The sequence below is a fragment of the Pipra filicauda genome, unplaced genomic scaffold, assembly GCF_003945595.2.
Source record: "Pipra filicauda isolate LSUMZ 115617 unplaced genomic scaffold, ASM394559v2 scaffold476_size470866_pilon, whole genome shotgun sequence".
Taxonomy (NCBI): domain Eukaryota; kingdom Metazoa; phylum Chordata; class Aves; order Passeriformes; family Pipridae; genus Pipra; species Pipra filicauda.
This window is the reverse complement of record NW_024104616.1, coordinates 222,691-235,262: the sequence shown is the minus strand read 5'-3', so window position 1 is coordinate 235,262 and position 12,572 is coordinate 222,691. Positions and strand designations below refer to the sequence as shown.

Here is a 12,572-nt window from a genome sequence, read left to right as displayed (position 1 = left end):
ATGTGTGTGAAATACACTTTCTAGATTGACATGGGAATTAAATATGGAATCTTACCTGGATGAGCTTGTCTCATGTGGTAGGTCACTGGATATGGATGGGATTCTCCACACAACTCACAGATGGTGTCTTTTTCAGGTCCTCCCACTGCAAGCTGGGCCATTTCACCAAAAAGATTTCCCCTTGGCCTAGTCTCAACCTTTTCCTTTTTCTTTTTCTCTTTCTTAGCTTTCTTGTTATCTTTGTCACTTTCCTTCTTCTTTAACACTGCACAAGAACCAGGACTTGGAAAAATCATGTTTTGGGAAGCTGCTTTAATAGTTGCTAAAGAAATATCTTCCCAGAAAGCTACTAAGTGCTGCAGTGTTAATGGAAGAGGAGACTTGGATTTTATTGTGTGATGACCGGATGTTTCAAAGGAGGTAGTTTCAGTTTTTCCATCCTCACACTTTTCATGCAGAGGTGGTTCTTTTAACATTGAGAGGACTTTGTTCTTATTGATGCTACCCATTTTAGATATATCTGGTCCATGAGGTGAGATGTTGAACATGTTAAGAGCAGATGATATTTCCAATGAATGTCTATTTTTCAACTTCGTTTCTTTTTCCTCTGCAGGCTGTTGAGTAAGACTGCTTCGTATGGGCGCATGCTCTTTGGACAGTTCTGGATTAAACTTCAAAAAAGATGAGCATGCCATAGCATCATGAACTATTCCTTCATGCCAAAGAAATGCAGCAAATACAGCTCTAGCACATTCTGCAACAGAAGGTGACATTGCTTGCTTGGCAGGCTCTACGGGCTTGGAGCCATCTCCTTTGAAAAGAAAGTTGGATTTTTCCTTTTTGGGTCTTGTGTGTCTACCAGCACATTTACGGCTCACTTTTGGAGATGCTCTCATGTCTTGCTCATCCTTCAGTGGTGCTTTGCCTATGCTGAAATGAACTTTATTAGAACCATCGTCCAGACTTCTGAATTCAGTGTTGTCCTCACAGGTGGTATCTGTAATGCTGTCAGTCTTTAAAGTACTTGAAGTACATACTTCAACTACCTCACTGTGAAGATTTTCTTGTACGACATGAGGGGAAGGAGCTCTATTTTCAGTTTCTGTAACAGGTTTTCCATCTTTTGCAATAATTTTTGGTTTAGGTGAAGTGGACCTCCCCCTTAAGGGTTCTGTTAGTGGCACTTTCTTTTTGCGAAGGGTGTCTGGATCTAATGTGTAGGAATCTGATTTGGAGCGTTCTCGAGGAGGATCAAGCTTTGTTTTTACAGGGGATGAAGGTTTCTGAGGTAGAGTTTTGTCATGGGGTGATGAGGATCGTGGAGAACTAGCACCAGATCTAACAGCTGTAAGGGTCTTTGTCTTTGGAGAAGATGACCGGGTTCCTGGCCCTGGAGATTCGGCTCTCAGTCCAGTCGTTGTTCTTCCATCAGTTTTTAGTGTTTGCAAAGTGTTATGATTTGGCGACAAAGACCTGCTGTGCGAGTCTGACCGCAGCTTTGCAGCATCTGATTTCAGGATAAGACACTCACTGGCAGATAAGCCTTCTGTATTTCTGGGTTTCTTCTGGTCAGCAACAGCTCTATTCATTCGCACATCAAGTTTGGGTGACCTGCAGTCAGCTCTGTGCTTCGATGGCGTGTCTGTCTTTCCAGCTGGAGAAACCGGTCTAGCAGCTCCTGTGAAATTCATTCGGTCACCTGTGCAGTATATTTTATAATTGAATGGTTATGTTTACAGTGATACCTTTAATAGTAAAAAACAAGGACTAAAGACCTGAACACAAGATAAAGATCAAACACATGCTTCTGTTCACATAAAAATGAAAGGAAACATGACAGGATCTTTTTTCACCCAGAATATTTTCAACACATTTCTTTTCCTAAAGATACATATAAACAAGTGTTAGGAAATATTTACAAAGAAAACACAACTATGGAGCTATCAAAAGGCACAGTTCACTGTTTCCACAAAACACTAGTAAAGGATGCACAATTTACACCTTTAGGTAAAATGCCAGGAGTTAACTCAATTTACGACAGTTGCAACGGAAACCAGGGATTATTTATTTATTATCTCCATGTGTGTCAGCCTGACTGCAACAAGAGACTTGCATAGAGACCAAATCTATTACCAGATTTATTTTTTTTAATGCTCAGAAGTCAGGAATTGTAGGAAGTAAACACAGTTATAAAGTAAATTGGGCAAGAGGCTTGCAAACATGCTTAAACTATTCAGACTGATAATCTGAGGCATCCACCTATTCAAGACCACAAACTATCCATGTTCTGCTACCAAAACACAACCCATTTAAGAACCCCCAAAACCAACAAACCCACTTTTCTCAACCACTAAGCTAAACCAACAACTCTGGTCAATGATGTCTTCTTATTTTCATGCACTACTTTATTGGTCATACGCGCATTGACTCTGTACATATATTAATCTGCAGAACTATAAAAACTATAGGTAACTTAATACATACAAAAATTAATACAAGCAATGTTGAAATTACTGGCAAGCAATTCAACAGTTAATATAGCTGTCTCTCCACAAAGCCTTACACTGCAAAGTCTTGAACACAGATTTAAATCTTTCTGATCTGAATGGGTTTTCATTAGTTAAGCATGAAAACATTTCCCTAGTAAATCTTGTAGATTTAGGACACAGTACTTCGGATTATTTTACTTTTCTAGATATTAAAAGGTCATTTCCACTTGTCTGGGTGTATTTTTAGGAAGCAACTATTTGTCAAAAAATAAAATTTCAATTAATCAGAGAAAATCTGCTAATTTGTGCCTTGATTTCTAATGGGAACAGGGGATAGGCGGTCATCTTTTCCTAGTACCTTCAGTATTTACTTAGGAGGTGTGAAATCAGTGTTCAGTTTCTTATGCATCCTGGGATTTGAGCCAACTTCATGCAGTTCTAAATCACAAAGACTTACCCCTATGGTAGAAAATATATAGATGCAGTTTTTTCATACTACTACCTTTCACAATCCAAAAAAAGAAAAGTTTTTGAGCAAAATTTAACAACCCAGATGATACCTTGGGTTACAAACTGATTCTTACTAATTTGCTATCCCCATATTTAAGTACCTTATAATAAAATGAACAGCAACACAAAAAAGTGAAGGGAATGAATTATGTCACAATATTTAACAGAATTGAAGGTTAGGCCACTCTCCTGCCTTCCCAGGTCATGGTAGGAGTTCACACTTCTCCAGGCATAGAAGACATACTGTGTCTCTATTCAGGAATAATATGCCAAATGTAGAATATAATAATATCTCAAATACCATTCTAATCCATTTTGAGAGTCTGTCTTTTTTCTTATGAGTTTTATAATTATTTTTGACTTGGGGCAGGGAAGAGGAAGGAAAGAAATAGCATGGTACATCGTGGTTTATAAAATGATTGTTCTTGCTAAAAGAAAAAAACAAAAAGTTTCTTAAGTATCAGTCCAAGCATTTCACACATGCCAGTTGAGTTCTACACCAGTTTTACTGATGAGCCATTTTGAGATGTTTATTTTGTGATCAATAAATTCCAAAATGCAAATTATAATTATTTTTATACACATTTTTCCCCAAAACAAATAAAAAAATTAATTCAAGGTCTGCCAGATGAGAAAATACTTTAGGTAGAACTTTTTAAAGAATGCCTCATAGAACAGATTAAAAAAGTGAAAATATGACAATAATCTTTTTGGAGGACATAAAAAACTTCAAACCATTCAGCAACGTATCAAAAGTACACGCACAATTAGTGCATATCAATCAGGAAAACATTCTAGAACAAAACTCCTTATAAAAGGTATAGCCTAGCAGTAGCTTCCAGTAACAAAAAAAGTCTTGTATTTTAAAAACAAAGGTTTGGTTTTGCACATATACAGGCAAATAATCCTAATTGGCATTCTAGACTATCAGCACGAAAAAGAAAAATGCCCAAATGAAAAATTGCATAACATAGCAAAAAAATCCCAGATTTCCCCCTCCTTTCCTCTTACATACTTTGTTTGCATGTTGTTTGAAAACAGGTGTTATTAAATTAGACTAACGTCACTTTCCTGTTTACAAAGCAGAAAGAGGCAGCTAGATTGTGTATCATGGAGTTGTTGCAACTCAGGAAAGCAACACTGAATGGTTAAATCGAATGAGCTTCCAACAAATACCAGAACTGAACATTTGTTTTCAAAAAACATTATTTTCTTAAATGAATGAAATGCAAATGAATGGAAGGAGAAAAAAAAAGAAAACAACATTTTGGATGTAAAAATTTGAATAACCTTGCTATGTTGGCATGCATACCCACCCTTCAGTTTGTGAGAGAGAGATGAAATAGCAGAGGCAGGCCCAGCTACATCACTAGTTTTGTAAATACGCTCACGAGAAGCAAGGCAGCAGGATGGAGTTTCTACAGTGGAAAACAGTTGCACAGAAGCAGCACAGATTCAATGGAAAAGCAGCAAAGATAAAAACAAGCATTTTAAATTATAGGTATCTCCTCTGTTAAGTATTCTGAATTCATTTAGAGTCCTCCATCAGCTTTAAATGACAAAGAGTAGTTTGTAGTAGAATGCAGTAGATCAGTTCCCCAATCTAAAAATGCTGTGACTTCCATATTAGTTTCTAGGATCTAAAAATGTAATTTATGGAGAATAGCCAATGAGATCTATGGCTTATTATAAAACCCAGCAGTGTCTAGTTTGGAACTGAACCCTGGTTTGAACTGAACCCTTTTAATCTGAAAATTCAGAGATGAATTATTTAGAACTTCAATATCTCCTTCTGGATGATAAAATTACACATTCTTTAGTGAAAATTACAGAACATCTACATATTTCTGGTGGAATGTCTTGCTAATCACTGGAAAGAAAGAAGAAAAATACATTAAACCCATCTAAACCATCTGTTTCCTAAACTGCTTAAGACTTCTTTTTGTCTGGTACTATATTTAGAAACTTGTACACAAAACATACTAACCCCCATATCTTATGCAATGACCTATAGTTCTACAGCCTCTACAATGAGAAGGTGTTCATATGTTTGAAGTACGAATTTCATTCTTTAAAAAAAGAAACTATTCTCTAATTTCTCAATCCACTTTCATGAATGCACATTTATACTTTATTCTTTCACTCTATGTCTAAGAATACTTACATTTTATAATGTTGTAATCTAGTGCATCTTGAACAATGTACTACTATTCAATCATTTCAAGGGGACTGTAGGTCGAAGAGAATGACTTTCCCACATGATTTCCTTGCTGCCTTGGCAAACAATCTATGTCTATCGAGGGTAACTAGTCAGCCAGAGGGACCAGCATTTTGATCAGAATTCCTTCTTTTTGAATCATCCTCAAAGACTACAAAGACTTGAAATACAAGGCAGGCAAAGTCTGTCTCATGTCATACTCAAATGTTACAGTATATATTTAGCCGCACTCTTTCCTTCAAAGTGGAAACAGCTCCAGCTTGAAAAGCTACACAATATGGAGATACAAGAGGCAGTTTAATTCCCATGGTAGGATGCAGTCCTGTAACAGCTGTGCCTACTTCCTCTAGGAAACACTGGTAAACCAAATTTGGAGGCAAGACATACCACTAGCTGGTTCATGTTACTCTTTTTTAAATAAACTCTATAACAAACTAGTAAAATGTCTCTGGAGAATGGAGATAAGTTAAAGATTCTTCTGAAATGCCACTGTTTTTATGTGCAATGAAGAAAAGGCATTGACCTGCCTTTGCCATGTTGCCTAAGCAACAGCTGCCTCTTCAGAAAGAATGTATTCCTCTTTTGCTCTCTGTTACTGGCACGGAAGCTAAAATACAACTGTGAGCTGAATGTCCTCATTACTGCAGTCAATATATCTTTTTTCACATCCTGAAAATGCCAAATGCTGTAGTGACAGTTGGACAAGGATTCTTTTTTTAAATTATTTTTCCTTAAATAAAAAAATGTATTGAAGTAAAAAAAAAAATTGGATATAAATATTAACAATGAAGGAAAGTATTAGATACTATTAAAGCAGGGGAATGAGTGAGTTAATGAAAGCAAAAGCTGAAATGCAGTATCATCAGAAAAATATTAGCAAAGTTCTTTACCCAAAGGTAGGGTTTGGAGCACCAACACTTGAGCCACTTAAGTTTATTAACTGAAAGACTGAAATAAGTATTCCTGGGCTAGAAGGGTAGATAAAAAAATAAGTTCATGATTTTATTATTTGTCACTAAAATTTTTCAAGATGCTATAAACCAAATTTATTTCTGGGGAAAAAAAAAAAAGCTTGACACAATTTGAACTCTTCCACCAACCCTTACCATATCAGTTTTCCTCAAGGACGGTTTTGGATTAACCTGGACAAGTGTATTCTCCAGACATATCTTTGATTATAAAATCTGGAAAGCCTAGAGCATGAAACCATTTAAATTATTAGCTCAAAGTTTCAGGAATGATGTTTTGGCAACATGCAGAAAAAAAGGTCAAACCAGTTGTCATTGGTTTAACTGACAGTTAAGTCACTTCAGCACAATATGGAAGAGATCAGTATACTTGGTTGAGAATATTCTCTCCATTTTACTGAAGCACTACCAGGAAAGGTTTTGTGCTCCATATCCATGCTGGTCTTTTGCGTCCCCTCTATAGTTTAGAAAATGAGGAGAGAAGCATTGCAGCCAAAGCCAGTGGTTCTAAATGCTATTTAACTAGCACCTAGATGGGAAAGGAACAAAACCAAAAAGAATGTGGTAGCACAATACTGAAGGGATGTATCAAGGAACTCCTGACATGAATGGTAGGAGCTGATATAGTGGGATGGCTGGATTGCAGCTCTGCAGCATGGATTGGCAAGGAAGCAGCCTCAAAGGACATTGTACTGAACAGCAGCTCAGCACTGCAGCTTCTGGGAGGAGTGAGATGAGTCAGGAAGCAGGAGTTCAGCAAGCTGCCAGGGCTTCATGGCAAGAGGGAGAATGTGACACATGTCAAGGGGGTCCACAGCTTTTTCAGCCCATAAATCCATTCTTCATTCACAGTATGAATTCAGATGTGAGGAAACATGGCATGAAGTCTAACAGGGACTGCAAAGCCTCACACTTCCCTTTCCAAGTTCAGAGCTCAAAGCCAATTGTCAAATTTTGATAATTTATGCTGGACAGCATCCAACATCCAAATTTAGACTTGCCGCGTCTAAAGAGTTTTATGACCCAGCACATACTGCTGAAGCATGTATTCAGAATTCAATCAGAAATTTGAGTCTTCTGTGCTTTTCACAAAGTTCAGAGACAAGTAAATCAAGCAAGCAGCAATAATCTTGCAGCTATGGGAGCTTGCATTCACAAGCAAAGCTGTTACTGATGATTCTACAAACTTCTCAGAAGCAAGCATACGCAGGCTGGAGTAATTACAATCTGTTTTGGTAAAATATTCAAGGAAGAAACATACATAAACTTGTGATCTTAATGGAAAAAAATCCTTGCTAAGGTTCCAAGTCAATACAGCTGTTCTTGTACTCCAGATAGGTTATGCAATCTCTTCTAGCTTTTTTGGACTTTTAGCTGCATACAAGACTGCCAAAGAATTAAAACACATGATAAGTGCACCTTAATTTTGACTGTCCCCATGAAAAAGGAAACAATCTCTCAGTTTTTTACCTTGTGCAACCATGTGTAAAAATTAGCAAAGGAACTAAGCAGGGCAGAACAATCAGCCCTTCACATAGTTCTAGCAAATAACACAAAACTGAGAAAACAGAGTAACCCCTTCTTTTTTTATAATACGCCTTCTGTAAACAAATTCTTTGATATAACACAGATGACTGTTATTAGTTTACTTATTTATGATGTGAAAAAAATAGGAACACTTTCTATTTCTTCAAGCATTGTATCTGAGGAAGTGGTTATCCCAAACTATAATATTTCTGCAAAAAAATAACCAGACACTGGAGGATAAAAGGTTGTGACAAGCCTATTCTCTCTTCATTAAATCAATTTGGAAACCAAATCAGACCCCAAGTGCAGAAACCATTCCTAAAAAAAAAACAACTAGCTACAAACACTTCTAAAGGAAAACTACAGTGACTACTGTCACTGGCACAAAGTATGTTTAATCAGATAAACATTTTTCTTCCTATTGTAAAAATCTAAAAAAAGGAAATAATTCTATATTTTAGGTATTCGAAACGAATATTCAGCATGATCCTAACTTTCCTCAGAATCACACTTCTCAATCAAATTTCTCCTCAGAGGTAGAGCTATCTGAGGAAGAACAGAAAATTTAAGTGGTAGACTGAACTATTTAGGCTGACTTTCAGTCAAGACTAGTATTTAGTATATAACCTCTGTAGTCATGGAAATCTAGGCTGGCACAACTTCTTTCACCTATTATACTATCATCCGTCCATTAGATAAAGAAAAAAATTCAATTGACTTAATATGGACCCTTGGGATGTGTTATTTAATGGATTTAACTTTTAATTACATGTTTCATAAACTGTTTGAAAGAAAATCCTTGTATCAAATCACAGTAGCACAACAGCATATCAGTTCTGGTATCATCTGGTTGATGAGTTTTGCCCTGCTGGAAGGGCAAATGACCATATCAGTTGAGATCTTATACTAAGGTCTTAGTAATACTAAGATCCTAAATCAGACAAACTTGAAAAATTTTTCCACTTTCGTTGTTGCTTTCTTTGATAGACTACTAGTGCTCCCCCTATCTGACAAAAAAAGGACTTCCTTTTGAATCAGGGATTCTCATTAGAACATGAAACACAGATATAGCTAATTGAATACAGTTTATCTGAATCTGCTGGGACAGGCAAACCCGCTGAGCAAGACCTTGTTGGGCAGTCAATAAAAATGCTGACAGCTTTTCTCTTCATACAATGTAGGTCTAAATGCTAAAGGACAAATCATCTGAAATTTGAGATAAGGCAATTACGGTTATTTTTATGCAAAGCTGAATAAGAAACTCTGACTTCGCTACTCTGAACAAGAGAAGAAAACTGAAAGTGATGGGGAAGATTATACAACTGGCGATCAGCTGTTTTATCTGAGTAGTTTTTGGAATATTCTGCTTTCAGGACATTGGTTTAAGTCCAGAATAACCATGGAAGATCACAGTCAGAATACTTCTGATAGTCTTTATACAAGTGAATTAGAAATTTTAATCTAGTTCTCACACGAAGCAACTTCACTGTCACTTCATAAGCTGAGCTGGATAGACCCAGGACTGCATAGACATAGAGAGTGAACTGACTTGACAGAGTCCCACAAGAAAGAACTAAGGCACTTCAGAAGGGCAGTTTATGGGACATAGGAGAAAACTAGTATTCCTGTAACCCATCCTATAACTGTTCGGTATGTAAGAAAGAACTTATTGCAACATCAGCTATCCATTGTGAAAGCTGAGCTTTTAGCTTTCATTATTCATGACCAAAAAAGTTTCCTGTCCTCCCATTAGTAATCAGGTTAGTTTCACCTCAAAGTGCAAACTTTCATGCCCATGCTAGTCCTATGAACACCTAACAGAAGACTACCAAAACCTTTCTGATGAGCAGTACCAAGTTGTTCTCACTGTCCAGCTACAGGCCTAAAGTCAGGAGGAATGACAAAAATAGGAATTTAGGAGGTAAGTTAACACTTATGAACTTACTGCAGTGCATTTTTGATGTTAAAAGAATTATCATAATCTTGTACTACATAAAATATTTACCTTTATAATAAACCCAAAGTTGCATACAGTATTGAAAATGCACTTTCATGACTTGTCTACAGTGAAAAACACATACAAAAGCAAAATACTGTCAATATAAAAATTCAAGTTGAACAAGTATACTTCTTTAGGAGCATTACCTCACATGCTTCTGAATCATGGAAAACGTAAAAACAAAACCAGAAAGGTGCACTGAGGGATGATCAGTAGCTGGTAAGCAACTGAGAACAGCAATGTCAAAGCTGCAGAAATGGACTGATGAGGCAGGTAAGGCTGACAAACTTACTCTGAAGCTGTGGCTGAGGCTGCTGGAAGGAAAGGGGCTGTCCGAACACAAATGGACTGTGGACTAGGGAAGAGGGAGGTTTTGCAGCTTGATCAAAGATGGAAGGAGCTGGGAGATTTGGCCGTGACTGAATGGAATTCAGTATGGCACTCAGTTGGTCACCTGTAGTGGGCAAAACAGTCAAAACTACAACCTGTTACCTGTCATTCTCCAGAAAGGCACAGTAAAATGGTGCTCAAATAAAGTTTAAATGATGATAACAGAGAAAGCTCATAAATCTTATTTAGCCACATACTACTCTGGTTGTAACTAAAAATAAAAATCTCACTCTATGCATGGCAATAAAATTACTAAAAAGTACAAGCAGGGTTTTTAGGGATCATGGATATTTTAGTGCAATTACTTAAAACATTTCAAAATAGAGATTTATATTCACCTTGCTAAAAAATGAAGAGCAGCCAAAGAAAAAAACAGGAATCCCTAGCATTTACAGTAACACACACATGCAACGGAACATGCAGAAGGAGATTTGAAAAACTGATGAGAAGGGAAAGCTAACATGTACTTAGGCTTTGGCGAATGTATTTCTGTGCCAAGGCTTTGGTAAATATTTGCTCATTTTTGTAAATATCTTTTAAGTATTCTGCTGTGCTGTTTTTCAAGATCAGATTAAAGATAATTTAAAAAACCCATTACTATCACTTAGGAACTAGAACTGGTTTTCTGAAGAACTACATACATTTGTTGTGAGACAAATGAAGGCCTTCAGAAAACTAGCATGTTAAAAATAGAGTTTTAATTTCGAATGCCAATTCTCAAAAACCTCTGTGTGAGCATTAGAAATACATGATGCCTCAGTAAGAAGGCCACACCATGTCATAACTTGAAGTATACTTAGTAATATGAGGTGGGAGGAACCAAGATTTTGAGAGAATCTCACATTTGAACCATCTTCAGGCAAATCTTAATCATGTCACTTTATTCTGCAAATTCCTAGCATTTTGACAGCATTCAAAAAAACCTAGTAAAAAAAATTTAGCAGCTACTATATAATTTACAACTCACTGAATTGAGACCACTTTTGGATGATGATTAATTTTCTTTTCATGGAGTTAGAGAAAACCAGTGGGTGTATGAAACCCTGTATTACCTAGGAACTCCTATAAATCAATTTTATTTGGCTATTTTGAAAGTAGCATACCTAAAAAATGTTGGAATCTGTACTTTAGCAGCAATCATTCCTACCTTAAAAACCTATAAGTGATTGAACAGCCTGGTCTAGTGGGAGGGGGGTTGGAACTAAATGATCTCTAAGGTCCCTTCCAACCCCAACCATTCTATGATTTACATGTTTGACAGACCACTATTATTAATACAACATGCTTATTTCCTAAAATGAGTAATTATTTTAAAGGAAAGAACATCTGAGAAGAGGTTGAAAATCATCTGCCCACAATAATCAAATATGGAGGTGGGTAGGGCGATTCAGGAGAAATATTAAAAACTTGCCTGCACTGCAGAGAGAAGGCATAGCTAAATCAAACAACCATTGTGGGAGTCATGTCTTTGGTCTTGCAGGTAATACTATAAACACAGACCTAGTACATGGGCATCTCTACATTTGACCAGAAATCTGAAATACTCACGGATGGCAATTGAATTGTCATTGAAACTACAGTATCCCTACAGAAGGTACTTTTAACAAACAAGAAGTGTTTAATTCAGAAATTCTCCTATGAGATCGTGCTTGTGCCTTCCATGTTTTATTTTCCACAAAACTCAAAAGTTTCTTATACCTGAGAATACAAAACCCCTGCATATACAGGAAAAGAATTCTATTTCTCAATTATTCTGTCAATTCTATTTTTCTGTTATTATATTATTCTGTCAATATAGTTACCAACAACTCTCCGCTCCTAGGCAATTCAGAAGGAAATACAGTACACAGAATGAATAAAGTCATCTAGCTGATTTGTTCATTCACACGAAGCATCACAGCTTGAGAAAATAATGTGTGTAAAATGGTATGGAATCCAATGCCAGGAGTAGCTTCCAAATGTTCTGTAACTGTATTATCCCAAAGAAACGCCTTTGAAACTGCTTAAGATATAGTAAAGAGAATCACAATGTCTTCAAGAAACCAAGATGCCTGTTAATATAGCATATTGATTTCTAAATTTTATCTTTGGACAACACAGAAGGAAAAATTATTTTCCTAATATGCTTCTGTAGAAAAAAGAATAGATAATATTTGCACTATTGAATAATTAACATTGAGAGACAGGCTGTAATACTGCCTCACATCTTAAACCCTTCCACTTTTGTGATTCAACCATTAGTTTGAAATGAGTATGGCTGAACTGGGAAAACCGGTTCTGTATAAAAGGCCTTATAAAACAAAAGGAAAACACTTCAACTTTTCAGTCCAAAAAAAGTTTCCTATATGCATGGCCAAGTACGGACTGCACTCTACACAATAAAGCATTGGGAAATGATATAAAACTATTTCATGTTGTGACACTAATAGACTAGAATATTTAGGAATAATTTCTTTCCTAATCTCCTCTCC

General features: G+C 36.5%; 1 protein-coding gene across 7 annotated transcripts in view; it reads right to left on the bottom strand.

The window, feature by feature from the left end:
- The window catches only part of MYCBP2 (MYC binding protein 2), a 179,727-nt gene that overhangs the window by 31,674 nt on the left and 135,481 nt on the right, over positions 1–12,572 (bottom strand). For 5 of the 7 annotated variants that reach the window (XM_027744280.2, XM_039386244.1, XM_039386245.1 and 2 more), the window contains 2 exons: positions 10,004–10,165; positions 56–1,699 (listed from right to left, as the gene is read on the bottom strand). In XM_027744280.2, coding sequence (XP_027600081.1) covers positions 56–1,699; positions 10,004–10,165 — 1,806 coding nt within the window. The remainder of the gene's footprint in view (positions 1–55; positions 1,700–10,003; positions 10,166–12,572) is intronic. The other 2 variants (XM_039386246.1, XM_039386247.1) reach the window with 1 other exon arrangement.